The sequence below is a fragment of the Lipotes vexillifer genome, unplaced genomic scaffold (assembly GCF_000442215.2).
Source record: "Lipotes vexillifer unplaced genomic scaffold, Lipotes_vexillifer_v1.1 scaffold16, whole genome shotgun sequence".
Taxonomy (NCBI): Eukaryota; Metazoa; Chordata; class Mammalia; order Artiodactyla; family Lipotidae; genus Lipotes; species Lipotes vexillifer.
The window spans coordinates 974144-1001019 of NW_006778983.1; the positions used below are offsets into that span (position 1 = coordinate 974144).

The 26876-nt window shown below is 38.6% G+C and overlaps 1 protein-coding gene across 1 annotated transcript in view; it reads right to left on the reverse strand.

Annotated features, from left to right (window-relative positions):
- PEX7 (peroxisomal biogenesis factor 7) overlaps positions 1-25868 on the reverse strand; it is an 85534-nt gene extending 59666 nt beyond the window's left edge. Inside the window, exons 1-5 of the mRNA XM_007452047.1 lie at positions 25678-25868; positions 23747-23804; positions 22718-22868; positions 13783-13860; positions 13103-13211 (exon numbers count right to left, since the gene is read on the reverse strand). Of these exons, the coding sequence (XP_007452109.1) occupies positions 13103-13211; positions 13783-13860; positions 22718-22868; positions 23747-23804; positions 25678-25807 (526 nt within the window). The 5' untranslated portion in view covers positions 25808-25868. The remainder of the gene's footprint in view (positions 1-13102; positions 13212-13782; positions 13861-22717; positions 22869-23746; positions 23805-25677) is intronic.
- Between the last annotated feature and the right edge of the window lie 1008 nt (positions 25869-26876).

Genomic DNA, 26876 nt, shown 5'->3' on the forward strand with positions numbered 1-26876 from the left:
TAAGATGCTCAGCTATGTCAAAGAATATACATGTCCTATAGGAAATATACAAAAACAAGTCAAGCAAAGAAAACATGCAAAGAAGTGCACTGTACACAGCTCGGTAAGCAAATTTTCTTCTCTCTCTTGAAATGGCAAAGGCACAATGAGAGCTTTAGAGCTTACCCCAACTTTTACTATGCCACAAACCCTCCTTTTGTAGAGTGGAAGAAAAACTTTAAGTCTTTTCAACTTTATTAAGTAGGCAAATATTGGAAAAATCATCATGAAGAAATATTTCAGGAAAATGTCAAATGGTTGATAAATAAACCTTCCAATGAGTTTCCAAAATCATAAAATCTGGCAGAAAATAGCTTTACTGTATTCAATTTATTTTAAGGAACATAGGTTACAGCTCACAGGTCCAGGGCTAGGTTTTTGTCAAATCCCTTCTGATTTATTCCAAGCCTTGGATGTGCAGACAATTTAGTTCATATTGACCCCCTAGCCATCTTCTTCACCTAACCAGGATTCACTCTTGCCATTCTCAGTGTATGTAGCTGGGTACCACCCTCTCTCCCACTTCCCATTCTCAACTGCAGGAGCTGAGCCAGGCCCAAGCCAATCAACACATTACAGCCTCCTCTCCCAGGCACAGTGATTAGTTTAGGAACATCCACACAGGCCATCAGAGCCCATGAGAGAAAATGAAACATTTTTAGATGTCTGAAAAGGAATCTCCCACTTTCTCCTACTGGACAGAAACAAGAAAGGATGCAGGGGCTAGAGCTACTGCCATCTTGCTATCATGTGGTACCAGATACTGAAACCAACTTAACAGAACACAGAACAAAAGAGATAGCAAGAACAGTCTTTGAGCCCTACATCCAGCTGTGTGTACATAGCCAGGTGTAATTCTGGACATTTCAACTATGTGAGCAAACAAATTATCTTCTACCTAAAGGCAGTTTGGGTCAGAATTTCTTTCACTTTCAACCAAAGATGTGCTGGCTGGTATGACCACAATTTACATTCATTTCTAATATAACACACGAAGGTAATGTCATTAAACTGTCTCTTTTTTCTGTTAAAGCAAATGGACATTCTGTTGATAAAAGACTCTTTATATACTATCTATTTACAAAGTAGAGATACTTAAGTTTTGTAATTATACTGCTAACACTCTACAAACAGTCTTTTTTTGCTACTCAGTCTCACACACTGAATACTCTATATATAACATCCAGAGTCAATATTATGTATAATATGCTACACAAAAGGCCAATGTAATACAAAGAAGTGTGTGTGACTCAGCCTGAATAAAGGGCTAATATATACAATTCTGGCTTATTTATTTTTAACATATTTATTGGAGTATAATTGCTTTACAATGTTCTGTTAGTTTCTGCTGTGTAACAAAGTGAATCAGCTATGTGTATATATATATATTGCCATATCCTCTCCCTCTTGCGTCTCCCTCCCACCCTACCTATCCCACCCCTCTAGCTAGTAACACAGCACCGAGCTGAGCTCCCTGTGCGATACAGCTGCTTCCCATTAGCTATTTTACATTTGGTAGTGTATATATGTCAATGCTACTCTCTCACTTCGTCCCAGCTTACCCATCCCCCTCCCCGTGTCTGCAAGTCCATTCTCTACGTCTGCGTCTGTATTCCTGTCCTGCCCCTAGGTTCATCAGAACCTTTTTTTTTTTTTAGATTCTATATATGTGTGTTAGCATACAGTATTTTTCTTTCTGACTTACTTCACTCTGTATTACAGACTCTAGGTCCATACACCTCACTACAAATAACTCAATTTCGTTTCTTTTTATGGCTGAGCAATATTCCATTGTATATACGTGCCACATCTTCTTTATCCATTCATCTGTCGATGGACACTTAGGTTGCTTCCATGTCCTGGCTACTGTAACTGGTGCGGCAATGAACATTGTGGTACGTGACTCTTTTTGAATTATGGTTTTCTCAGGGTATATGCCCAGTAGTGGGACTGCTGGGTCTACTGCTGGTAGTTCTGTTTTCAATTTTTTAAGGAACCTCCATACTGTCCTAAATAGTGGCTGTATCACTTTACATTCCCACCAACAGTACAAGAGGGTTCCCTTTTCTCCACACCCTCTCCAGCATTTATTGCTTGTGGATTTTTTTTTTTTTTTCCAGTCCGCGGGCCTCTCACTGCTGTGGCATCTCCCGTTGCGGAGCACGGCCTCCGGACACGCAGGCTCAGCGGCCATCGCCCAAGGGCCCAGCCGCCCCGCGGCATGTGGGATCCTCCCGGACCAGGGCACGAACCCGAGTCCCCTGCATCGGCAGGCGGACTCCCAACCACTGCGCCACCAGGGAAGCCCTGCTTGTGGATTTTTTGATGATGGCCATTCTGCCTGGTATGAGGTGATACCTCATTGTAGTTTTGATTTGCATTTCTCTAATGATTAGTGAGGCTGAGCATCCTTTCATGTGTTTGCTGGCAATCTGTATATCTCCTTTGGAGAAATATCTGTTTAGGTATTCTGCCCATTTTTGGATTGGGTTGTTTGTTTTTGTGATATTGACCTGCATGAGCTGCTTGTATGTTTTGCAGATTAATCCTTTGTCAGTTACTTCGTTTGCAAATATTTTCTACCATTCTGAGGGTTGTCTTTTCGCCTTATTTATGGTTTCCTTTGCTGTGCAAAAGCTTTTAACTTTCATTAAGTCCCATTTTTTTTACTTTTGTTTTTATTTCCATTTCTCTAGGAGGTGGGTCAAAAAGGATCTTGATGTGATTTATGTCATAGAGTGTTCTGCCTATGTTTTCCTCTAAGTTTTATAGTGTCTGGCCTTACATTTAGGTCTTTAATCCATTTTGAGTTTATTTTTGTATATGGTGTTAGGGAGTGTACTAATTTTATTCTTTGACATGTGGCTGTTCAGGTTTCCCAGCACCTCTTACTGAAGAGGTTGTCTTTTCTCTACTGTATATTTGTGCCTCCTTTATCAAAGATACAGTGACCATATGTGTGTGGGTTTATCTCTGGTATTTCTATCCTGTTCCATTGATCTATATTTCTGTTTTTGTGCCAGTACCATACTGTCTTGATTACTGTAGCTTTGTAGTATAGTCTGAAGTCAGGGAGTCTGATTCCTCCAGTTCTGTTTTTCTTTCTCAAGACGACTTTGGCTGTTCGGGGTCTTTTGTGTTTCCATAAAAACTGTGAAATTTTTTGTTCTAGTTCTGTGAAAAATGCCATTAGTAGTTTGACAGGGATTGCATTGAAACTGTAGATTGCTTTGGGTAGTATAGTCATTTTCACGATGTTGATTCTTCCAATCCAAGAACATGGTATATCTCTCCATCTGTTTGTATCACCTGTAGTTTCCTTCATCAGTGTCTTATAGTTTTCTGCATACAGATCTTTTGTCTCCTTAGGAAGGTTTATTCCTAGGTGTTTTATTCTTTTTGTTGCAATGGTAAATGGGAGTGTTTCCTTAATTTCTCTTTCAGATTTTGCATCATCAGTGTATAGGAATGCAAGAGATTTCTGTGCATTAATTTTGTATCCTGCTACTTTACCAAATTCATTGATTAGCTCTAGTAGTTTTCTGGTAGCATCTTCAGGATTCTCTATGTATAGTATCATGTCATCTGCAAAGAGTGACAGTTTTACTTCTTTTCCAATTTGGTTCTTTTTATTTCTTTTTCTTCTCTGATTGCTGTGGCTAAAACTTCCAAAACTGTGTTGAATAATAGCGGTGACAGTGGGCAACTTTGTCTTGTTCCTGATCTTAGAGGAAATGGTTTCAGTTTTTCACCATTGAGAATGATGTTGGCTGTGGGTCTGTCATATATGGGCTCTATTATGTTGAGGTAGGTTCCCTCTATGCCTACTTTACGGAGAGTTTTTATCATAAATTGGTGTTGGATTTTGTCCAAAGTTTCTTCTGCATCTATTGAGATGATCACATGGTTTTTATCCTTCAATTTGTTAATATGGTGTATCACATGGATTGATTTGCGTATATTGAAGAATCCTTGCATTCCTGGGATAAACCCCACTTGATCATGGTGTATGATCCTTTTAATGTGCTGTTGGATTCTGTTTGCTAGTATTTTGTTGAGGATTTTTGCATCTATGTTCATCAGTGATATTGGCCTGTGGTTTTCTTTTTTTGTGACATCTTTGTCTGGATTTGGCATCAGAGTGATGGTGGCCTCGTAGAATGAGTTTGGGAGTGTTCCTCCCTCTGCTATACTTTGGAAGAGTTTGAGAAGGAAAGGTGTCAGCGCTTCTCTAAATGTTTGATAGAATTCGCCTCTGAAGCCACCTGTTCCTGGGCTTTTGTTTGTTGGAAGATTTTTAATCACAGTTTCAATTTCAGTGTTTGTGATTGGTCTGTTTATATTTTCTAGTTCTTCCTGATTCAGCCTCAGAAGGTTGTGCTTTTCTAAGAATTTGTCCATTTCTTCCAGGTTGTCCACTTTATTAGCATATAGTTGCTTGTAGTAATCTCTCAAGACCCTTTGTATTTCTGCAGTGTCAGTTGTTACTTCTCCTTTTTCATTTCTAATTCTGTTGATCTGAGTCTTCTCCCTTTTTTCGTGATGAGTCTGGCTAATGGTTTATCAATTTTGTTTATCTTCTCAAAGAACCAGCTTTTAGTTTTACTGATCTTTGAAACTGTTCCCTTCATTCCTTTTTCATTTATTTCTACTCTGATCTTTATGATTTCTTTCGTTCTGCTAACTTTGGGGTTTTTTGTTCTCCTTTCTCTAATTGCTTTTGGTGTAACGTTAGGTTGTTTATTTGAGACTTTTCTTGTTTCTTGAGGTAGGATTGCATTGCTATAAACTTCCCTCTTAGAACTGCTTTTGCTTTATCTCATAGGTTTGGGTCATTGTGTTTTCATTGTCATTTGTTTCTAGGTATTTTTTGATTTCCTCTGATTTCTTCAGTGATCTCTTGGTTATTTAGTAGCATATTGTTTAGCCTCCATGTGTTTGTATTTTTTACAGTTTCTTTCTGTAATTGGGATCTAGTCTTATAGTGTTGTGGTTGGAAAATATACTTGATATGATCTCAGTTTTCTTAAATTTTCCAAGGCTTGATTTGTAACCCAAGATATGATCTATCCTGGAGAATGTTCCATGAGCACTTGAGAATAAAGTGTATTCTGTTGTTTTTTGATAAATAAATATCAATTAAGTCCATCTTGTTTAATGTGTCATTTAATGTTTGTGTTTCCTTATTTATTTTCATTTTGGATGATCTGTCCATTGGTGAAAGTGGGGTGTTAAACTCCCCTACTTTTATTGTGTTACTGTCAGTTTCCCCTTTTATGGCTGTTAGTATTTGCCTTATGTGTTGAGGTGCTCCTATGCTGGGTGCATAAATATTTACAATTGTTATCTCTTCTTCTTGGATTGATCCCTTGATCATTATGTAGTGTCTTTGTCTCTTGTAACAGTCTTTATTTTAAAGTCTGTTTTGTCTGATATGAGAATTGCTACTCCAGCTTTCTTTTGATTTCCATTTGCATGGAATATCTTTTTCCATCCCCTCACTTTCAGTCTGTCTGTGTCCCTAGGTCTGAAGTGGATCTCTTGTAGACAGCATATATATGGGTCTTGTTTGTGTATCCATTCAGCCAGCCTATGTCTTTTAGTTGGAGCATTTAATCCATTTATATTTAAGGTAATTATCAATATATATGTCCCTATGACCATTTTCTTAATTGTTTTGGGTTTGTTTTTGTAGATCTTTCCTTCTCATGTGTTTCCTGACTAGAGAAGTTCCTTTAGCATTTGTTGTAAAGCTTGTTTGGTGGTGCTGAATTCTCTTAGCTTTTGCTTGTCTGTAAAGGTTTTAATTTCTCCATTGAATCTGAATGAGATCCTTGCTGGGTAATCTTGATTGTAGGTTTTTCCCTTTCATCACTTTAAATATGTCCTGCCACTCCCTTCTGGCTTGCAGAGTTTCTGCTGAAAGATCAGCTGTTTAGCTTATGGGGACTCCCTTGTATGTTATTTGTTGCTTTTCCTTTGCTGCTTTTAATAGTTTTTCTTTGTATTTATTTTTTGATACTTTGGTTAATATGTGTCATGGCATGTTTCTCCTTGGATTTATCCTGTATGGGACTCTCTGTGCTTGCTGGACTTGATTGAATATTTCCTTTCTCATATTAGGGAAGTTTTCAACTATAATCTCTTCAAATATTTTCTCAGTTCCTTTCTTTTTCTCTTATTCTTCTGGGACCCCTATAATTCAAATGTTGATGCACTTAATGTTGTCCCAGAAGTCTCTGAGACTGTCATCAATTCTTTTCATTCCTTTTTCTTTATTCTGCTCTACAGTAGTTATTTCCACTATTTTACCTTCCAGGTCACTTATCCATTCTTCTGCCTCAGTTATTCTGCTATTGATTCCTTCTAGAGAATATTTAATTTTGTTTTTTGTGTTGTTCATCATTGTTTGTTTGCTCTTTTGTTCTTCTAGGTCCTTGTTAAAAGTTTCCTGTATTTTCTCCATTCTATTTCCAAGATTTTGGATCATCTTTACTCTCATTACTCTGAATTCTTTTTCAGGTAGATTGCCTATTTCCTCTTCATTTGTTTGGTCTGGTGGGTTTTTACCTTGCTCCTTCATCTGCTGCATATTTCTCTGTCTTCTCATTTTGTTTAACTTACTGTGTCTGTGGTCTCCTTTTCGTAGGTTGCAGGTCCACACAATGAGAAGTTCATGCACTGCAACGAACAGTAGCCCCTGCTCACCGCAACTAGAGAAGGCCTGCGTGCAGCAATGAAGACTCAATAATGAAGACCCAATGCAGCCAAAAATAAATAAATATTTTTTAAAAAGAAGAAAAGGGAGAAAAAAGAAAAAAATTAAAAAATAATAAATTTAAAAAATAATTATTAAAATAAAAGTAATGAAAAAAAAAAGAGAGCAACCAAACCAATAAACAAATCCACCAACAATAACAAGGCTAAAAACTATACTAAGATAAACATAAAAATCAAAAACAAATCAGTCACAGACAGCAAACCCCAAGTCTACAGTTGCTCCCCAAATCCACTGCCTCAATTTTGGGATGATTTGTTGTCTATTCAGGCATTCCACAGATGCTGGGTACATCAAGTTGATTGTGAGGATTTAACTCACTGCTCCTGTGGTTGCCCGGAGAAATTTCCCTTTCTCTTCTTTGTTCACACAGCTCCTGGGGTTCAACTTTGGTTTTGGCCCCACCTCTGCATGTAGGTTGCCCTCAGGCATCTTTTGGGAAGTCTGAGGTCTTCTGCCAGCATTCAGTAGGTATTCTGCAGGAGCTGTTCCACATGTAGATGTATTTTTGATGTATTTGTGGGGAGGAAGGTGATCTCCACGTCTTACTCCTCCGCCATCTTGTAGGTGCCCCCTGCCTGACTTTGTCGCTATCAGATTTTACCTTTGGTCATGGTCAGTAAAAGGACAATTAAAAACAAAGAAAGATAATTTGGGGACCTTAAATAATAATACAAATTAATAAAATTACATGCAATAGTAAGGTAAAGGAAGTTTTTAAAATGTATCAGTAATTTATGATTTTATTTATCAATACTTTTCCAAATTATACTCATTATTAATTCTAGTTTATTACAAATGCTACCAATTAGAGCTCCTAGCAGACATGCCTTCACTGCTTCACTAGAAGAGAAGTATGTTTCAGTTCATTCTGAAGATGGATCTATTCTATACCACTAATTCCTTCCAGAGTTTGAGGCAAATACTTTGAAACTGTAGAATATAAGACCAAAGGGCATCCCTACACTAAAAAAAATGATGTTAATGTCAAACTAATTCATATCCTTACAAGAATTTTAATTGAACTTTTACTAACAGTCTCTGTATTAGGGCTTTTCACCAATAGTAAAATTATAAAATGGTCAAATTATAACCATTATGCTTAACTGCAGTCATCTTGCAGATCTGATTCACTATCAACATGAAACTCATTAGCATTTCCATTAAAAGCATAAAAATGACTAAATCAAGTTATATATGCAGGCTAAAGGGTTAGTTAATTCAAACAAGTGTGTTAATATTGCTATCATTTACTTAATACACACCCAGCCTTATGGCTAGTTGTGCCAAAGAAAGACTGAAAAAAATCAAAGAAATTTAGGCTTGGAAAAGGAAATGTGACAAGGAAAAATATATTACTGGTCCCATCCCCAAAGACTTGATATTTCAGAAAAGATCTGGTTCAAATTATGGACTGAGAAACTACAACTTATACAACTTAGAAATTTTAAAAACAGTAGGAATAATTTTATCAGTGTACCTTTCTTCATTCTAGAAAATACTATTAATTTTAATCAGCAAATAAAACATTTTCTGATTTAACTGAACCTCTACACACAGAAGTTATTATAATTCACTATTATCTTAGGATCTAAAAAAATTGCTTAATCTAAATGGGACGTACTTGTCTGTTCACAATTTACCTGAAGGTTTCCACTTCTGAGGTTCTCCAACCTAGTCATACTTCAGAATTCAGGGACATTTGGTCATTTTTAAGTTTTAGAATTAAAAAACATAACAAATAGAAAGGATTTCTGTGATATTATATTTCCTGTGGAACCCACTCAACATGATTCAACATCTCAGGGCATTGATTTAGCTTATTAGCAAGAAAGGAGCAATTATCCTACCGATTGCCTATCTTCAGAGGCTAGATAATGAAACGAGGAGACAATACAGGAAGCACTCTTCCCCTCCCCTGCTATTGTGCCTTCTCTCCTCCCCTAAATAACCACACTGTGCAAAAGACCTTCCATCCCTTTATCTCCCCTCAAATGAGACTTATACCTGGGGTCAGCAAACATTTTCTGTAATGAGCCCAACTGTAAGTATTTTTGGCTTTGAGCGTCATTCAGTCTCTGTCATAACTACTCAACTCTGCCACTATAGCCTGAAAACAGACACAGACAGACAATATATAAATGAATGGGCATGACTGTGTTCCAATAAAACTTTATTTACATAAATTGTCAGTGGGTCATTTGATTTGAGGGCAATAGTTTGCCAACTTGTGCTCTATTCTAAGCTTTCTTCTATTTAGTCTTTCCTGGGTGCTCTGATGTACTGCAATGGCTTTAGATCCCATTTATGAGCCAACAACACAATTTTTATTCATAAGGCCTGATTTCTCAGCTCCAAACTCCACCTGCTATTGACAACCCCACATGTGTGTCCCACAGGCTCAATGTGCTCTAAAACTAACTCAAGATCTTTGTTTGCAAATGTATTTCTTATCTCAGTTATGACATTACCATCCATGAATTTGTCCTTGCCAAGAATCTAGGACTTATTCTTTATTCATCCCTCTCCCACCTCTTCCACATCTTATAAAATCATCTCGAAATACCACTCAAATCAGCCTACTTTATTCCATCCCTTCTGCCACTATCATTATCCATGCCTTCATCTCTCTCTTAATTGTTCCTCTGCATCCACTCTGGCTCACCTCCAAACTATTCTCTACACGACAGCCAAAATGGGTTTTTAAAAATGCAAGCCTAATCATATCACTCCCAGGCTTAAACCTCTTCAATGTCTTCCCACTGTCCATAGGATAAAATCCAGAGTCTTGAATCCAGCCCACAAGGCATGATCTGGGCCCCTGCCTGTGATCCTGACCTCATTTTTACTACCCTTTTCCTCTTTGGCAACAGTCCCTCTGGCCCTCTTTCAGTTTCTCAAACGCATCAAGTTCTTAATTTTGAATATACTACTCTGCTTGGAATGTTCTCTCTTGCTATGCCATCTAAGGCCTCGCACTTTTCACTGAGCCAACTCCTTATTCATCCTAAATGAAAGTCAGAAACCTGTCAAGCAAAAAATTGATAGTTTTGACTACCAAAAAGTTTCAATGCTTATACAGTAAAAATTAAAATATAATAAATAGGTCAAAGGACAGAAAAAAATTGGGAAAATATTTGTAACAGACGTAAGATACAGAGAACTAATTCATAAATATAAAAAGAACTCAGGGCTTCCCTGGTGGCACAGCTGTTGAGAGTCCGTCTGCCGATGCAGGGCACATGGGTTCGTGCCCCAGTCCACGAAGATCCCACATGCCGCGGAGTGGCTGGGCCCGTGAGCCATGGCTGCTGAGCCTGTGCGTCCGGAGCCTGTGCTCCGCAACGGGAGAGGCCACGGCAGTGAGAGGCCCGCGTATCGCAAAAAAAAAAAAGAACTCATACATCAATACAGAAAAACAACAACAAACAGCTCTCAGTAGCAAAATAGCCCAAAGATGTGAACAGGTGACTCACAAAAGAACAACTACGGCAGTCAGTTGACATACTGAATGTGTTCACTAATCCTAGTAATCAAATACACAATCAAAACAACAATTAGTTGTAATTTTTCATTCATGGAATTGGCAAACCTTTAACAGATGGAGGAGACACATCCATTCACCATTTCAAGGTCCAAACCTTAAAACAACTGTTGCCTTGACACTATCAGCATTCTCATTATCAGAATAAACTGACATCATCTAGACCGGGAAAGTTGTTATTGTTCTGTCTAATCTATAAGGTGTTGCTGCCCTGAAATAGACACATTGGAAAATAACAAGTGTCATATAGATTATATTTATGTATACATTTTCCTCAATGGTCTAACTGAATCATTCCTTACATTGGAATACCCTGAGCAGATACCAGTTTCTCCTTCCCAGTATGTGTCTTCGGAGGCAGATGAAGGCAGATGAAGGCTGCCTTCAAAAAGGCAGCCTTAGAAAAGAAACTCTGCCCTTGCTTACGCCAATTAAATTGCTCACCTTTGTTTTATTTCTACGCTTTTTACAGCTTTAATTGCACTCAATACCTTATACAAATTATCTAAAAGAAAAGTGAAGCAATGTATATTAAGGTATCAGAGCTTTTAGGAAGGAAATAGTATCAAAAATCTTTCTTTAGCCAAATGTTTATTGGTGGTATATCAAATAAAAGAAACTGTTGTACCTCTTTTTCTACTTTAGATTTGTTTTAATTTTATAAACTTAAATATATAATATAAATGCATATGTATAATTCATAATATATAATTGGGAGATGTTCTCTTCCATCAAGTGTATTTAAACCTATAGTCTAAGAACTCTTTCTGAGTGGTGGTATGATTCACTCAATTCAGTTGTAATACTGGACTACAGCTACTAAGAAATCTCCACAATCAAAAATTGTTTTATAATAACAATGTTTTCAGTGGGGAAAATGAATTTGGGACAGGAGATTTTCTGACTCAAAATTGCAAAATTATTTTCCTGTACAATTTCAACAAAAGTTTTATACCTATAAGCATGTAAAACCTAACATCACTAAGCAAATTCAGCCTTTAAAGATATCTGACTTTTTCCTGAAGAATATTCCCCATTAATATTTTTAATTTTTTGAACATATATTCTGGAATGAGCATAAGAATTTTTATGGAAGAATACAAGCAAATGTTAGCAGTGGTTCTATAGGAGGAGGGGAATGAGCACTTACTTTTTGCTTGGCATGTTTCTGTTTTGTTTGAATTTCTTTACTACGTATATGCTCAAACAGGAATTATCGAGATACCATTTCTGTTTTCTCTTCATAAATTTATTTTTTGAAAGTTATAAAAGAAGCAAGAAATAAAGAGTGCTGGTATTATCTTGTCAATCACCACAAATATTTATGATTAATTAACACATTCTAATAACTGTTACTCAACCTTTGTTGTGATAAACCAACCAAAAATAAAGCCATCTAAGCAAAGCAGCTCAGTAGCTAATAAAAGGAGCTAGACTGGTTCCCAACTTTGAAAAATTTATAACTGGTTATGATCTGCCTAAGACAGACCATTAATCATTAATTAGTCATTAATTAACCATATTTATTCATTAATAGTTGTGCTTATAAAATTCACAGTATGAAAAGTCATACTGTGGCAGATATTATAATATCACTGAGAATTACTATTCCAGATCCTTAGCCACATGAATATAACCTCTAAATGCCTTCCAACATACTGTTTCCCCACTGGGAATGACTCTGCCTTCTAACCATGGGAAGAAGGGAGTGTTATTCTTGTTATCTCAGCTTCTTCTCCCCATCACCTTATGGAAGGACCCTTCCACTGAACTTGTTCATGCAAAGTCAGGACAACAGAAGGGGGACAGGATAGACTGGCAGAAAGAAAAGGTAAGAGGAGGAAAGTACAAGAGCTGTGACGGCAGGGTTACAGGGTGTGAGAAGAAGGTAAATGGCCAGGGGAGACCCACTCCAGAGCAGCCAGGGGCGAGTGAAGATGAGGACAGCTATTTAAATGACCATTTGGCAGGTGGACCAAGCTGTTTTAAATAGCACTGCAGAGAAACTGTGCAATGTTTCTCTTCAAATTATATATAAAGTAGATTGTTCAGATTATACATGATTTAGGAATCGGCCAACAAACCAAATTTGTAAATCCTTATGCAAACAGTACAAAGTGTAATTTTAAATTTCTATAAAATGACTTTTCTCTACAAAAAACATAGAGACATATAAATGTAAGTATCCGCTTTACCTTAGAATTGCTGACATGAATCAAAAGTAAACAGTTAGGAAAAAAGATCATACCAAACATATTCTTGCTATGGCTTAGTGGCAATGAATTAAAGTGACTATCCCTAAAAAGAGGGTAAATATCAAGCAAAGGAGGTTGACTGTGTGCTAGACATTTTACATGTTTCCTTATTTCATGCTGACAACAACCCCGTAAGTTAGACATTCTTAGCCCCATATTACTGATGCGAAAACCCATCACATCACCCTGACGCCCCGCAATCGGCCACTGAAGAGAGTTTCCAAATTCAATCAAGTCTGATGCCAAAGCCCTCACTTTGTCCCTTACCTCTCACCTCACCAAAAAGGCACACATTAAGTCAAAGGTTTAGGAGCAGGCCGGGCTAATTCTTACCTAGAGACTGAGAAAGAATGAAATAGTCTCAAGAGTTCAAATAGGAATGTAGTCCCTTTTCTTCTCCAAATCTAAGGTACACAGTGCCACCTACTGGGGAAAGTGAGGCCACCATTCCCTACAAATAACGCTTTTGGTAAGTGAATTCTTTACCTGAGGCTGAAGCAAAGCAACCAGGGATGTGGGGTGACCAGATCGTGCTATAAATGACACTTTCATGGCCTCTAAAGGTGCAAAGAGACTTTCCAACAGTTGGATCCCACTAAAAATAAATGAATAGATCAATTACTTAACAGAGGCAAATTCATTATGCTTTATATTACCATATATATGTATCTATATACACACACAATATACATATATATCTCAAGGATTTCTTTAAAGTCTTTTTTTTTTTTTTTTTTTTGGGGTACGCGGGCCTCTCACTGTTGTGGCCTCCCCCGCTGCGGAGCACAGACTCAGCGGCCATGGCTCACGGGCCCAGCCACTCCGCGGCATGTGGGATCCTCCCGGACCGGGGCACGAACCCGTGTCCCCTGCATCGGCAGGTGGACTCTCAACCACTGCGCCACCAGGGAAGCCCAAAAGTCTATTTTTATATAAAGCAAGATGGTATTTAAGGGGCCAAAATAATCAACACTGAGCTAATTATCAGTTTATAGCTAGAAGATTAGAAAATTTTAGATTCTAATAAATGCTTTAGTATATTTTTTGAAAAGAAAATTTACTGCCTAACTGAAAAGCAATAGAAGTATCTTCCAGAAAAGAAAAAACTTCAGTGGAAGCTTTGAGGAAGGGAATATTTGGTTCTAAGTACAGTAATGCAGACATACCAGTTTGATAGTTTGATCCCACGAGCCAGACACCACAAGCTGTTCACATCTGGTTTGACTCCAATCAACACTGTACACCTAAAAACATTTTAAAGTGTCATTTAGAATGCAAAAGAGCATCAAGTTCAATATTACATTTATCTGTTTGTAACAGTGACAGCCAGTTAGAACAACTAATTCACTTCGTTGAAACATCAAATAAAGTCCTGCAAATCTCAATATGGTGTCTGAGAAAGGGAAAGGTCATCTTGTCCGTTCCTCCAGCCTTACCCGTAACAGATAAGACTCCATTCTCCTTTAGCAGAGGATCCTACAGAATATTTCCAAAACCTTCACTAAAACAAATTATACATATTTCTAAACCTACCAACAAATCACTGTTTGCAGCACCCTGAAGAAATGTCAGAGCAGATTAGAAAGTTAGTCATCTAAAAAAGCTTGCCAGGTCAATGTTTATCAGAAAGCATTAAAATTCAATTAATATCCCTTTCTGGCCTCTCTTTGAAAAAGCTTATCGGAATGACGTGATACTGTCAGATCTCTTGGTAAACAGCTTTAGTTATCCAATGCTGCTCTCAGTAAACCACTTCAAATGAATTATATGAAAACTTATGGAAATACTTTTAATTCTGTTATTTGATACAACGGATTATATACAGATCACTACTGGAAGCTAAGTTCAACCAAATATGTGTATAATTAAACTTTACAAAAGTAGTCCTGCCACAGACCTGAGTATGCCATTAAATGTGATCAGCCAGCAGGTTATTTTGAATCTAAAAACTCTACCATATTTATGCAGGAAGCATGACTGTCTGGGGTTTGTTGTGGCTTAAGTATGGATTCCCTGTTCTCTGCTGCCTAGTGCTATGCCTAGCCATGTTGGAACCTGAGTTTAAAACAAAAAATAATTAGTAATACCGATTATGTCCTTACTTAAAACTTTGTTCATTGTAGATTTTTCTTACATTAATTTTGATTTTTTAAATACTGCATTAAGAGATTATTTATCTTGACTACTGAGCTTTTGGGGCCCCCTTAAATTACGTACTTAAATCATGCACTAAGGTGAGTGTTTCACCACCCAGTTCTGGCCCTGCTGCGGCCCATATTCTTGCACAAGAGAGAAAAGCAGCTGGAACACTAAAGAAATCATGATCCAGCAACAGAGAGTAGCTCATAAACTATACAGAAGGGTCAGCAAAATCCAAAGTGCTGCTGCAGCCATCTGTCAGTTATGGATGGAAAAAGGCAGGCTCGGAAGCAATCAGGGAAGAGCTTGAGACCTAAAGAGGTTGATTTTACCCTCTAGGCCAGGGCTCAGCAAGTTTCTTCTGTAAAGGGCCATATAAATATTTTAGGCCTTAAATACTTATATAATAACTATATTAATATATTTATTATATTCATAATAAATATATTATGGGCCATTTGGTCTCTGTCACAACTACTAAACTCAGCCTTGTAGAGCACAAAGTAGCCATAGATGATACTTAATAAATGGGCATGGCTGTGTTCCAATAAAACTTTACAAATCAGACAGTGGGCTGGATTTGGCTCTGGCCCACGAGTACTAACTGGCCAACCCCTGCTCCAAGCTGATGTGAACAGTCAAAAATAACCACAATAGGAAATGTTTATTGAGCACCTACTGTTTGCCAGATGTTGTCATAAGCACTTTACATATTTTATCTCATTTCATCTTCACTTCTGTGCAGTAGATACCGTGCCAAGGCCCAAAGAGGTTAAGTAACTTGTCCAAATCCCCACAGCTGGTAAGCTGCAGAGCTGAAGTCTGAACCTGGGCAGCCTAATCGCAGAGTCCACCTTTAATCATGATGCTAGGCTGTCTCTACAATATGTTGCATGACGGCGCTTTAAAATGGAATTTTTCAGTGACCTTGGACTGTGATATTAAGGAAATAAAACCCTGTCCTTGTTGGTATCACCCTTCACTGGAGCTCCATTTGGGCCCAGACTGATTGCATTTTGTTTTCATGAATTATCCATACCCATATTAAAGCCCCTACCTATCTATCTACTTGGTGAACCCCCGCTCATCTGTCAAGACTCAGCCCCTTTAAATCTTCTGTGAAGTAAGCCTCCCCTGATGAACCCCTCAAGCATCGAGGAGTCAGATGCTTCCTTCTGTGCACTCCGACAGCATCTTACACCTACTCCTAGTTCAGCATTTACCATGTTTTACTAAATTTAGTGTTAAATAACTGCCATACCTGCTATATTTTGGAAGAACCATCATAAACAAAACCATCTTGTTTATGCTCATTGCAATATAATAGGCACTGAAGAAACTGAGTTAAAATGATTTAACCAACCAAATTTAGCTCCACAACCTGTGCTGTTGCTAAGTAGTTATAAAGAGCTACTGTTTTCATTTTAGAGGATAACTGAACAAATACAATTAAAAGATAACATCATTAGCTCAGACTCCTCTACCTCTACACATTTCCAACATGACAGAGGACTTGAAACCTGACAACTTCTCACCTTTTAAAACTGCAAGAGGCTCCGCGGGCTCAGAGAGAACCCAGCCCCAGTGAGAACAAAAGACATGACATAAGAAAACTATGGGGCTTCCCTGGTGGCGCGGTGGTTGGGAGTCCGCCTGCCGATGCGGGGGACGCGGGTTCGTGCCCCGGTCCGGGAAGATCCCGCATGCCGCGGAGCGGCTGCGCCCGTGAGCCATGGCCGCTGGGCCTGCGCGTCCGGAGCCTGTGCTCCGCAGCGGGAGAGGGCACAGCAGTGAGAGGCCCGCGTACCGCAAAAAAAAAAAAAAAAAAAAAAAAAAAAATATGCTTATACCAGGGGGGCGTAAATTATTTAAGAAAATTATTTTAGGGCTTCCCTGGTGGTGCAGTGATTGAGAGTCTGCCTGCCGATGCAGGCAACACGGGTTTGTGTCCCGGTCCAGGAAGATCCCACATGCTGTGGAGCGGCTGGGCCCTTGAACCATGGCCGCTGAGCCTGCACGTCTGGAGCCTGTGCTCTTCAATGGGAGATGCCACAAGAGTGAGAGGTCTGCATACTGCAAAAAAAAAAAAAAAAAAAAAGAAAACTATGCTGATACCAGGGCTGCTGCCAGCTCTTCTATGTGACTCATAACAAAGTGGCAAGCATCAGGGTGTAGGACAAAATCAAGCATAGGACATACATGGTGAGGTTAAAAATGGGATAAAAAAACAAGGAAATAAAGGTGACTCAATCAACATATACTTTTTGTTTGTTTGTTTTACTGTGCTTAATATACTAGGACATGGGAAAGAAACTAACAGTATAAGCCAGGATATTGTGTTTAAAACACAAAAACGAAAACTGTAGACCATAAATACAAAAGCTGGTGGGATGGAAAATTCAGCTTGATGCCCAGAAGAGAGGTATCCTAGCAGGGCCCTGAGGGCTGGCTAAAACATCAATAGCAGAAATCAGAGGTGAAAATAGTGACCAGAAACTCCCCCAAAGACATAAACGGGGACATAAAGCACCCTAGGGATTAGGACTAGTGAACAATTGCAAGATAACACCAAGGTTTTGTGCCTCAGAACTGTCAGTGACGGTGGCATTAACAAAACTGGAAGACTGGAGGAAGGGAGATAACGTGTAATTTTAGACACAGTGAGTTTGAGGTGACAGCCTGACAGTCAAGTGGAAATGTCTAGGAAGAACAGGGTTTGGGCATTAACCTCAAGCCCTGAAAAAAGTTTACAACCAGAGAGATGTTTGGGAGACAGCTGAAAAGGGATGACTAGATTCCATTATCCCAACCTCAAGTCAAATAACTATTCAATACGTATTTATTAAGCACTTACTATGAACAAGGCATGTGGGAGGGAGAGTATAGTGTTAGACAAGACAGATAAAGCCCCAGCCTTCATGGGTCTTATACTTTAGCAAGGGAAGATAGGCTGTAAGTATAAATACACAATTTCAGGTTGTGATTTTTTAAAAACTACTAAGAAAAATAATGTAAAGTAAGAAGACTAGAAAATAATAACAAGGGCGGGAGACTAGAAAAGCACATCTCACATTAGTCTACTCTTACATCTTTTCCCTATTCCCAATTCCCCCCTCCACTCCCACTCAAATAGTGGACACGGGAAATATAAAAAGAAGAGAGATATGCAGCTATGCTTTAAAAGCAGGGTCCTCTAAAGGCCTATCTTAATGAAATTACTCTTGGTAGAGGTGAAGAAAATTAATTGGGAAACTACACAAAGAAACAAGAAAAACACTGAAGAATATTTTGTGCTGCTTTATGAAATCTGAACTTCATCAGAACCACAGTTTGAGGAGGACAAATTTTATTACTGAATCCAATTCCCAAAGAGCTCATTTTTAATCTACTGTACAGTGTTGCCCTTTTTAAGTTGGTCTATTTAATTAAAAATCATCAAATAAAAACTGTGTCCAGAATGTTCATACTTATCTGTATTAATACAAAGGAAAGGGACACTGACTTTTAATTACTGAGCGATTAGAAAGGGCTACATATTTCTTTTAATGTGAAACTTAAATTTTTTTTCATTATAGATATTTTAAAATGCACATAAGAGTAGAGAGAATAGCATAATAAACCCCCAGGTATCCATCACATACCTTCCATAATTATCAATATTTTACCCATACTGTTTCATCTGTTCCGTTACTTACTGGAGTATTTTAACATCAGATCATTTCACTCACAAATACTTCAGGAGAAAGAATGTCTTCACCTTTTACATGAGCACAAGGCCATTTTCACATCTTAGATTAACAACCGTTCCTTAACATCATCTAATACTCAGTCCATATTCATATTTCCCTGATTGTCTCAGAAACATCCTTTTATAGTTCATTTATCTGAATAGGATCCAAACAAAATCCATATTTTATACTTAGCTGTTATGTCTCTTAAGTTATTTCTAATCTAGGAAAGTTCCCTTTCCCACCTTGGTTCAGGTCCCCCTACCCCACCAATGACATTTACTTGTTGAAGAAACAAGTTATTGGTCCTATGGAATGTTCTAAATACATTCTGGATTTAGCTAATTGTTTCCTCATGGTGGTGTCCAACTTTTTCCTCTACCCTTCCTATTTTCCTTAAATTGGAAGTTAGATCTAGAGGCTTGATTTGATTCAGTTCAATCTTTTTTTTAGCTTTCTATTGTATTAGGAGGTGTGTAATTTCTGGTTGGTCCACTTTTAGTGATCCTAAGATTGTTCATAAGATGGATCACTCTTAAATTAATGGTTTTAGCATCCACAGATAACCCTTGCCTAGGGTCATTATTTCATTAGGGGCTACTAAATGGTGAATTTTTAATTCTATTATCCCTTCTACATTTACTAGGTAGAATTCTATTACGAGAAAATTTCTGCACCAATGATTTGATTACCCCACAGTGAAATTCATACAGGAAAAGCAGGATAAATGCCTTGATTCTTTACCTTTATTCATAAATTCATGATCAAAAACTTTAAATGGATCAAATATCTTTTAAAATTTTTCAGCAAACTGATAAGCCTCACTATTTGACAATGAAGACAAATTTTAACTATTTTTAAAAACTGTAATAACACTGAGAATTAGATGCTGAAATGAATATTAAACTGAGTCTATCATCTTTAAAGTCACTTTTAACTCACTCTCAACAGCACAGTGCTATAAGCCATGAAGTCAGAAACAAAATTCTCAATTACTCTTTTTTCTCCTTCTTGCTGAACTTTTTAAAATTTTCTTATTCTTCCATTCTTATCATATATTCAGCAGCAGGCTAAGCTGAAGGCATTTTATGGGGCTCAAAAGACATAATGGCCTCTGCAGTTAAATAATACAGAGAAGAATCTGATTCCTGCTTTGATGCTAAGTTTAGAAGCCATGCAAAGGGAAACTTTCCATGTTTTTCTTTCTTTCATTTCACCAGGACCTTTATTCCTTAAGGCCTAAAATATATCTAGGTCTTGGAATTTTCCTTTTTGCTTCAGTAAGTACTTGTCTGACTACCTGAAAACTGACTTGGACTTTATCCAACATTTGTTGAATATTCAACAAATATTTATTAGCTCCTCAAAACTCTATTTGACCTTAAATCAATCCTTTTAAGTGTTTCTGTATATTTGGTATAAGAGACAAACTTTAAATAAATGCTGTATTTCTCTTTAATGAAAAATGCCAAATATTTGGTATTATAATACTGAGCTTTCGATTGATCACCAGAAATTCTTTAACAATCTCATGGAGGACAACCTTTTGGAGGGTCCTACAGTTCTCTACTCATCATCCGGCTTGGTGTGGTTTGACTTTTACTAACAATCATGAGAAAGACAAGAAGTAACATTGTGGCACACAGTGATGGGGACTCCCCAACCACCAATCTCCCTTTCTCCTTGCTCACAGAACCCCAGTTTTGCCCTTCAGGAAAACTCTGTCCTTTCCTCATCCCAGGGGTGAATCTTACTTAGATGAAAGTACGAGTGGTGACTTGTTTCCCTCACAAGTGACAGAGTTACGACTGGGCATGTGATGAGATGATAACTGGAATTCTATGGAGCGTTAGAAGAAAGAAACCCACCAAGGAGAGCAGAGCGGAAAGGCAGGAGAAACCCGGGTATCTGATGACATTGCCAAGCCTAAATTAAACAAACCTGGACCCATTCCCAGCTCCATATCCTTGGTTATGTGAAATAAAAAAACTCAGATCGTTGAAAGCACTTTTAGTTTGGTTTTCTCTTATGGTAACAGCCAAGGCATCTAACTGATACAAAATGCTTATCAAAAACTGCACTTGAAAAGAAAATGAGGAAGAACAACCTAGAAAAACAGTCTGAAAAAACAATAAAATAAGTCTTCAGTTCAAAAAACCAGTTACATAATTATAGAATGATGTAAACCACTGGTTTAACAATAGTACAAGGATCTTTACAAGTGGACTGAAAGTAACCCAGCACTACAACATGGCTGAGGAAAATGCACAGCCATGTTAGGTAATATTATTAGAAATAGAGGCTCAAGATCATGGTGGCGAAGTCATATAAAGCTCAGCACTAATAAACACATTTCTGGAATAAATTAGGTTTACAACATTAAAAGCAACACTGTAAAACAAGAGATTACCCAAAGGAGTTTACCAGGACAGAGAAAGATATAGAGACCGTGTAACCTGAGGACAGGTCGAAGGAATTACAAATGTACAGTCTGGAAGAGGGAAGACTTACAGGGGGCATGACAGCTATTTTCAAGGATTCTCCTGGAAAAGAGGGACTGGACTTGGTCTCACCATGTCAGAGAAAGGAATTTGAAGCAACGGTTCGTTGATATTGAAGGCAGATTTAGGCCTAAGAGAGCAATTATCTAGCCAATAGAGCAATCAAAAAGTCAAATAAGTTATCACATGAGATAGTGAAATTCACTTTCACTGAGGTGAAGTAAAGACTGCGTGACCATCACACGAAACATTCTCGAACAGTATTTTCCAGAGTAGTAGCAGTACAAACACCATTGGTTGTACGAGAGATGATTTTAACTGGTACATACATTTTATTTTATTCGTTATATATTTATTTTCCCATACATGAAATAAATGTACATACTAAGCTATCAATTCCATGGTTTCATGAATATGTGCTGTTTTAGAATAAGTGAAATAACTATGTAAAGTTCATTTAAAGAAAAACATTAAATCAGTATCTACCATTTAATAAAACTGGATATATTATTTTATGATTTGTTAGCTACAGCCCTAGAATTTATATAGATAAGCAATACAAGGCCCAAAGATTTAAGGAAAAGAAAGAAAACTTTTGAGAGGAAAAATATTTTTAAAAAAGAAAGAAAAACATTAAGTTAATCATAATCTAAGTGGTATAAGAAAATGGCAAAAATCATGAAGGTACCACGAAAATGTCTGAATTTTGGACATGCTGCTTTGTGGGGATTTTTGCATTGAACATGCTGAAACTAAAGTTCCTCCTTTACCAAAGTTGTCTTGGTAAAGACAACTTTACCAACTTTACAACAATACCACTGTCTTGGTATTCAGTGGTTCATTTATAACTACATTTATTCAAAGAGCCTCCTTTACAATAAAATGGAGGAACTAAAATTTTCTATTATTTTCAGTCAGATCTTAGAGATATTCATTTTTAATAGCTAGAACTATAAAATGATGTCTAGAATCCTCATATAACCAGTCTATTATTACAAAATACTAACATTCTTGTACCTAATAAGCATTTACTGAGGTCTTTCCATGAGCCAGGCACAAATTTGAAAGTAAATTTGCAAGTTTTCATTTGAAGCATCTATTGCTACCTTGAGAAAATTCTTAAAACATTTAAGGTAAAATACCAAAAGAGAATGTCTTTACCATCATGTTCATGAAAAGTATATATGTATTTTAATACGACTGAAGGCCAAACTATTCCCTATGCTACCCATACACACACACAATATCTAGCACATGTAAGAGATTTAGTTTTTAAACTTCTTTGGTAAGCTCTGCCTTATAGTCAGTATTTCAAGCTCTTGCTTCCATATATTCTGAAAATCCTTAGGAATCATAGTGAAGTCCTAAAGGCAACCTTATGATGCCTCTGTGAAAAGTCCACCTACCTCTATCTTAAGGCAGAGTATGGAGGCATATCCTTCCTTACAGCGTAAAGAAAGCAATGCGCCTCTGCAGGAACCGGTGCCACGGTATACTTCCTACCGGAGGGATTTTTACTGACTAATGAGAAGCCTGACCTTTTCTCCTTTCCCAGCTCCTTAGGCTAAAGGGTACTTTATGTTTGAATAATCAAATAACAAGTGACATCTAACATGTACAAGAAACACTAAAGCTTAAACTTCTTGTCCCCTGAAGACATCCCCCCATGTTTCCACCCCCAAATGGATTTCAACCAGAGAAAAACAATCAGCCCAGAAAGATTCCCTTCCTACCTCCTGAGAGTGTTCCTTGTAGACCTGCAGTGGCCCTGTGGCTCTGGTGGTGTCCCAGAGCTGTAACGAGCCATCACCACTACAGGTGACCAAGATATGCTCATTGTTCTCACTCCAGGTCACGTCAAACAAACCATCGTTCCAGTCAAAGCTACACCAGGAAAATTAAAACAAAAAAATCTAGTTACATAGGCAGCTGAACATAAAATAACAATCATTGCTTTTTTTTTTTTTTTTAGTTTATCTCCTATTTTAACACACATTTATCTCACATGGTCTTCACAAATATGGGAGATTCGTAGAGCAGGCACTTGCCAGATTCAGAAACAACTTCAGAGAGCTTAAAAGAACAGCCCAGTCATACAGCCAGAAAACTGCACAGCTAGGTTAAAATCAGGGCTCCCAACTAGAAATATGGCGCCATTTACATGAGGACATGCTGCCACACCTGGGTGCTCACTGCTTTCTGTGTTTCATAGGAGGGAAGAACAAGCACTTGAAAGTACTAATTTAGATCAATAATTTCAGTGTTTCCCATAAATCTTTCACCTGAGCTATCAGCAGGTAGTTATTTTCTGATGAAATTTCCTTTCCTTTCTCTACCCTTGACTAACTCTGATGGAGACGTTAATGAGTCTAACAGTCACACAGACAAGACAGGCATGGGAAGAAGAAAGGGAAAGAAGCGATAATCCACAAAATGGATAATTAGTTCCTGAATGAGTAAAGCTAAAGTACATTAAGAAGAAAGCAAAGATAGGAATGTCAAACAGCATACCAACTAGCTTACATTTTTTTATGTTTAAGTTTTACAATGTATAAGTGAATACTAAGAGACAAGAACTGTAGAAGAAAAGTGACCTCATCACAAGTTCACGGCAAAAATAAGCTCTATACTATGCAAATCCTGAAGGTGCTTTTATACTACAAATTAAAACATCTTGTGGATCGCAAAGATTCAAAACTAATTCTATTAAGGTCTTAAAAGTAACAGAGAACACACAAGTTTAATAGTTAGAGTCATCTTACCTTCTAAAAAGCCTAAGCCCAGATTCATTTTGATCCAGTATTAGCAGGGTTCCACAGCCTAAGGAGAAAAATGCTGAGGTCATGCTGTTGAACCTGCTGGGGGACCATGTCAAGGCAAAGAGGTATCAAGTACTGAGTACCTAATTTTACAGTCACAAATTTCAAGTTACTTGAGGCCATGTATACAAAATGATCAGGACCGTGCTCTCCATTTCTGTCTCTCTCTCTACATTGCGTTTAATTAAATATTAAGCTTACCATCTCACCTATGCTTGGAATCCAGACACAGCTCTAACAGGGGAGAGATATTTAAGTGCATACGCTGTGGCCAGGCACACAAACCTCCCAAACAGGTGTTATCATCCCTATTTACAGGTGAGAAACCTCAGGCTAACAGACCCCAGGGATTGTGTACCTTCTACATCACACTGCCTTCACAATACATCTACAATACATTCTGGGACTTCCCTGGTGGCACACTGGTTAAGAATCTCCCTGCCAATGCAGGGGACATTGGTTCAATCCCTGGTCCAGGAAGATCCCACATGCCACGGAACTACTGAGCCTGCGCTCTAGAGCCGACAAGCCACAACAACCGAGCCCGTGCACCTAGAGCCCACGCTCCACAAGAGAAGCCACCGCAATGAGAAGCCTGTGCACCGCAACAAAGAGTAGCCCCCTCTCGGTGCAACTAAAGAAAGCCCGCGCACAGCAACGAAGACCCAACACAGCCAAAAATAAATAAATAATTTTTTAAAAAAATAAAATAAAATAAAGAGTACTGGTTCCATACTTTAAAAAATAAATTCAGCATGGAATTTTAAAACAAAATGCCTAGTGGAACTCACCACGTACTTGGTAAAATGCTGAACACAACATATCATTATCTACCAAAGAGGAATTATTTTACTAAAGGATCATCATATTTTAAAAGTTATATTTGTTATTGGGTTGAAGGAAAGAAAACTATTAAACATGACTGACTTAATAAAAACGTATCAATTCCTCTTAAGGCGTTTTTTTTTAAGGATCTAATTTAAAATATCATTACAAACTCACGAGTCTTCAACCTAAACGGTAGGCAAGTATTGTAAACCTGAATTTGCAACCACTAAAAGCTAATGGTGAAAATATTAAGGCAAATATTTCTCTCCCTCTCAGTTTTAGAAATCACTAAATCACTGTAGGACCCAACAAAAAATACTGTCGAGAGCTGACATTATGCAATGAATTTTTTCATAGACCTTCAGTGCGTATACAACAGCTACGAGATGAATTAAAAGAAAGCCCGTAAATCAAGAACAGAACCCCGCCTTTCAACCTAGTCCAGGACCAGAGACCATTAACCTGAACCTCTTAACTGCCTGCAAATGTTTGTATTCCTCCGGAGACAAGAAAAAGCGAGAAAATAACGTGACCAATTTCGTGTTGGCACTTCTGGGGAAACTCCTGGCGTCTGCTCAGGAGCATCCTTAAGACGCACAGCCGGAATGCAGCCTGTGGGGAATGTGGTCCAATTAGTGGGTACTGGGGTGACCCTGCAGACCGTCTTCCAAGAACTGTTGGTCCCGTCGGACCGGTAGAAGGGGCCCCACAGGTTCAGCCCGCTCTCCGCAGGGCCACGTGTACCTGGAGGGGTGTGTGTCACTAGGGGCAATGGTGTCGGTGCGCTCTAAGGCATAAGAACTAGGGGCACTAGGCATCTTCCAGACGCTACTTCCGCACTGTAACTGGAAAAGATGATGGACTCGACTCTAAACCAACTCCCCATACTGGACAAAGGCGGTCAGGGAGCCAGGCGTTCCTCTGCTTCCCCTGGTGTTCTTTTCTGGCGCCGTCTACTGTCGGAAGTGCTTTTGGACCATTAGAGGGAGCTGGAGCTCAGCTGGAACCCGCCCCCGCCCCGGCGGCTCAGCGCGGCCCGGCCTCACCCGCGATGCCGTAGTGCTGCGCGGTGGCGCAGGCCAGGCGGCCCGGCAAGTACGGGGAAAACTCGGCTGCATAGCCGTGGCGGCCGGGCACCCGCAGCGTCCGCACCGCTCCGCCACGCGCCGCGCTCATCCCGCCCGCCGCCTGAGTGCCTGGCCGCCCCAGCCGCCGAAGCCCTTCGGAGTTGAAGGCGGCCGGTCCGGACTCGCTAAGAGAATTAGGGATCCTAGCAGCTGAGACGGAAGTGAGGACACTGGGTGCCCTGAATGCTAGGTTTCGATTGGTCCGCAAAGGAAAGGGAATTGACTCTGACGGAGGCCATTTTTGTCTTGGGCAAAACAGATGCTTGGCGCCCGCTGTGACGAAGTGGATGTGAGGGCAGTATTTCTACAGTTAGGTGGTGATTATGACACCTTTTGTTTTTGCATATCAGCCTCCACTGCGGGCTATCTGGTTTTTATTAATTTATTGACCTTTGGAAAGACTGGCATCAGGAAATGTGGCTGATGATTACAAAATGAGACAAGTTACAGCAAAGTCTGAAACCATGCTGTGAGTCCAGAAGGCAATTGAGCGCCGTGTTGCCCAAGGTAAATTAAATCAAAGTTAAATCAGCGGTAGTCAAGCTAAGGAAAAAGACATCATAAGAAACTAACTTAAAATTTTTTTTTAATTCTTCCTATATTTATTGTATAGTAGTAAGTGCTCAGATGCCAGAGCTGAAAACGAAGGCTCCTTCATCCATTCAAATATTTACCAGGCATATACCATGTAGAGGGTGGCCATATATTGCTTATCTGCCAAACAAGACCCTTCTGCGAATAAAAGAGAGTGCAGTTAATAATTAAGCCAGGTCAACAGGTACAAACCTAGTCATATGGCCACTTTATACACCAAGTACAGTGCTAGGCACTGGGGATTCAAATGCAATAAGATATAGTTTGTGTCATCAGTTAAGTGTAATCAAAAAAATTGTAGGTTCTATGAGAAATATATAGGGGCTATTTTTAAAAGGAATTGTCAGTGCTGGAAGATGGGGGATGGGAGAAAAACCTTCAGAAAGCAAGTAATGTTTGTGTAAATGATTATAAGGTTTTCTTTAAATAGACAAGGAGATGGAGGTCATTATAGGAGCAGGAATAACAGGAGACCTAAAACAGCATAACCCATACGAGATTGTGGCTGCCAGGTATCAGCCTGC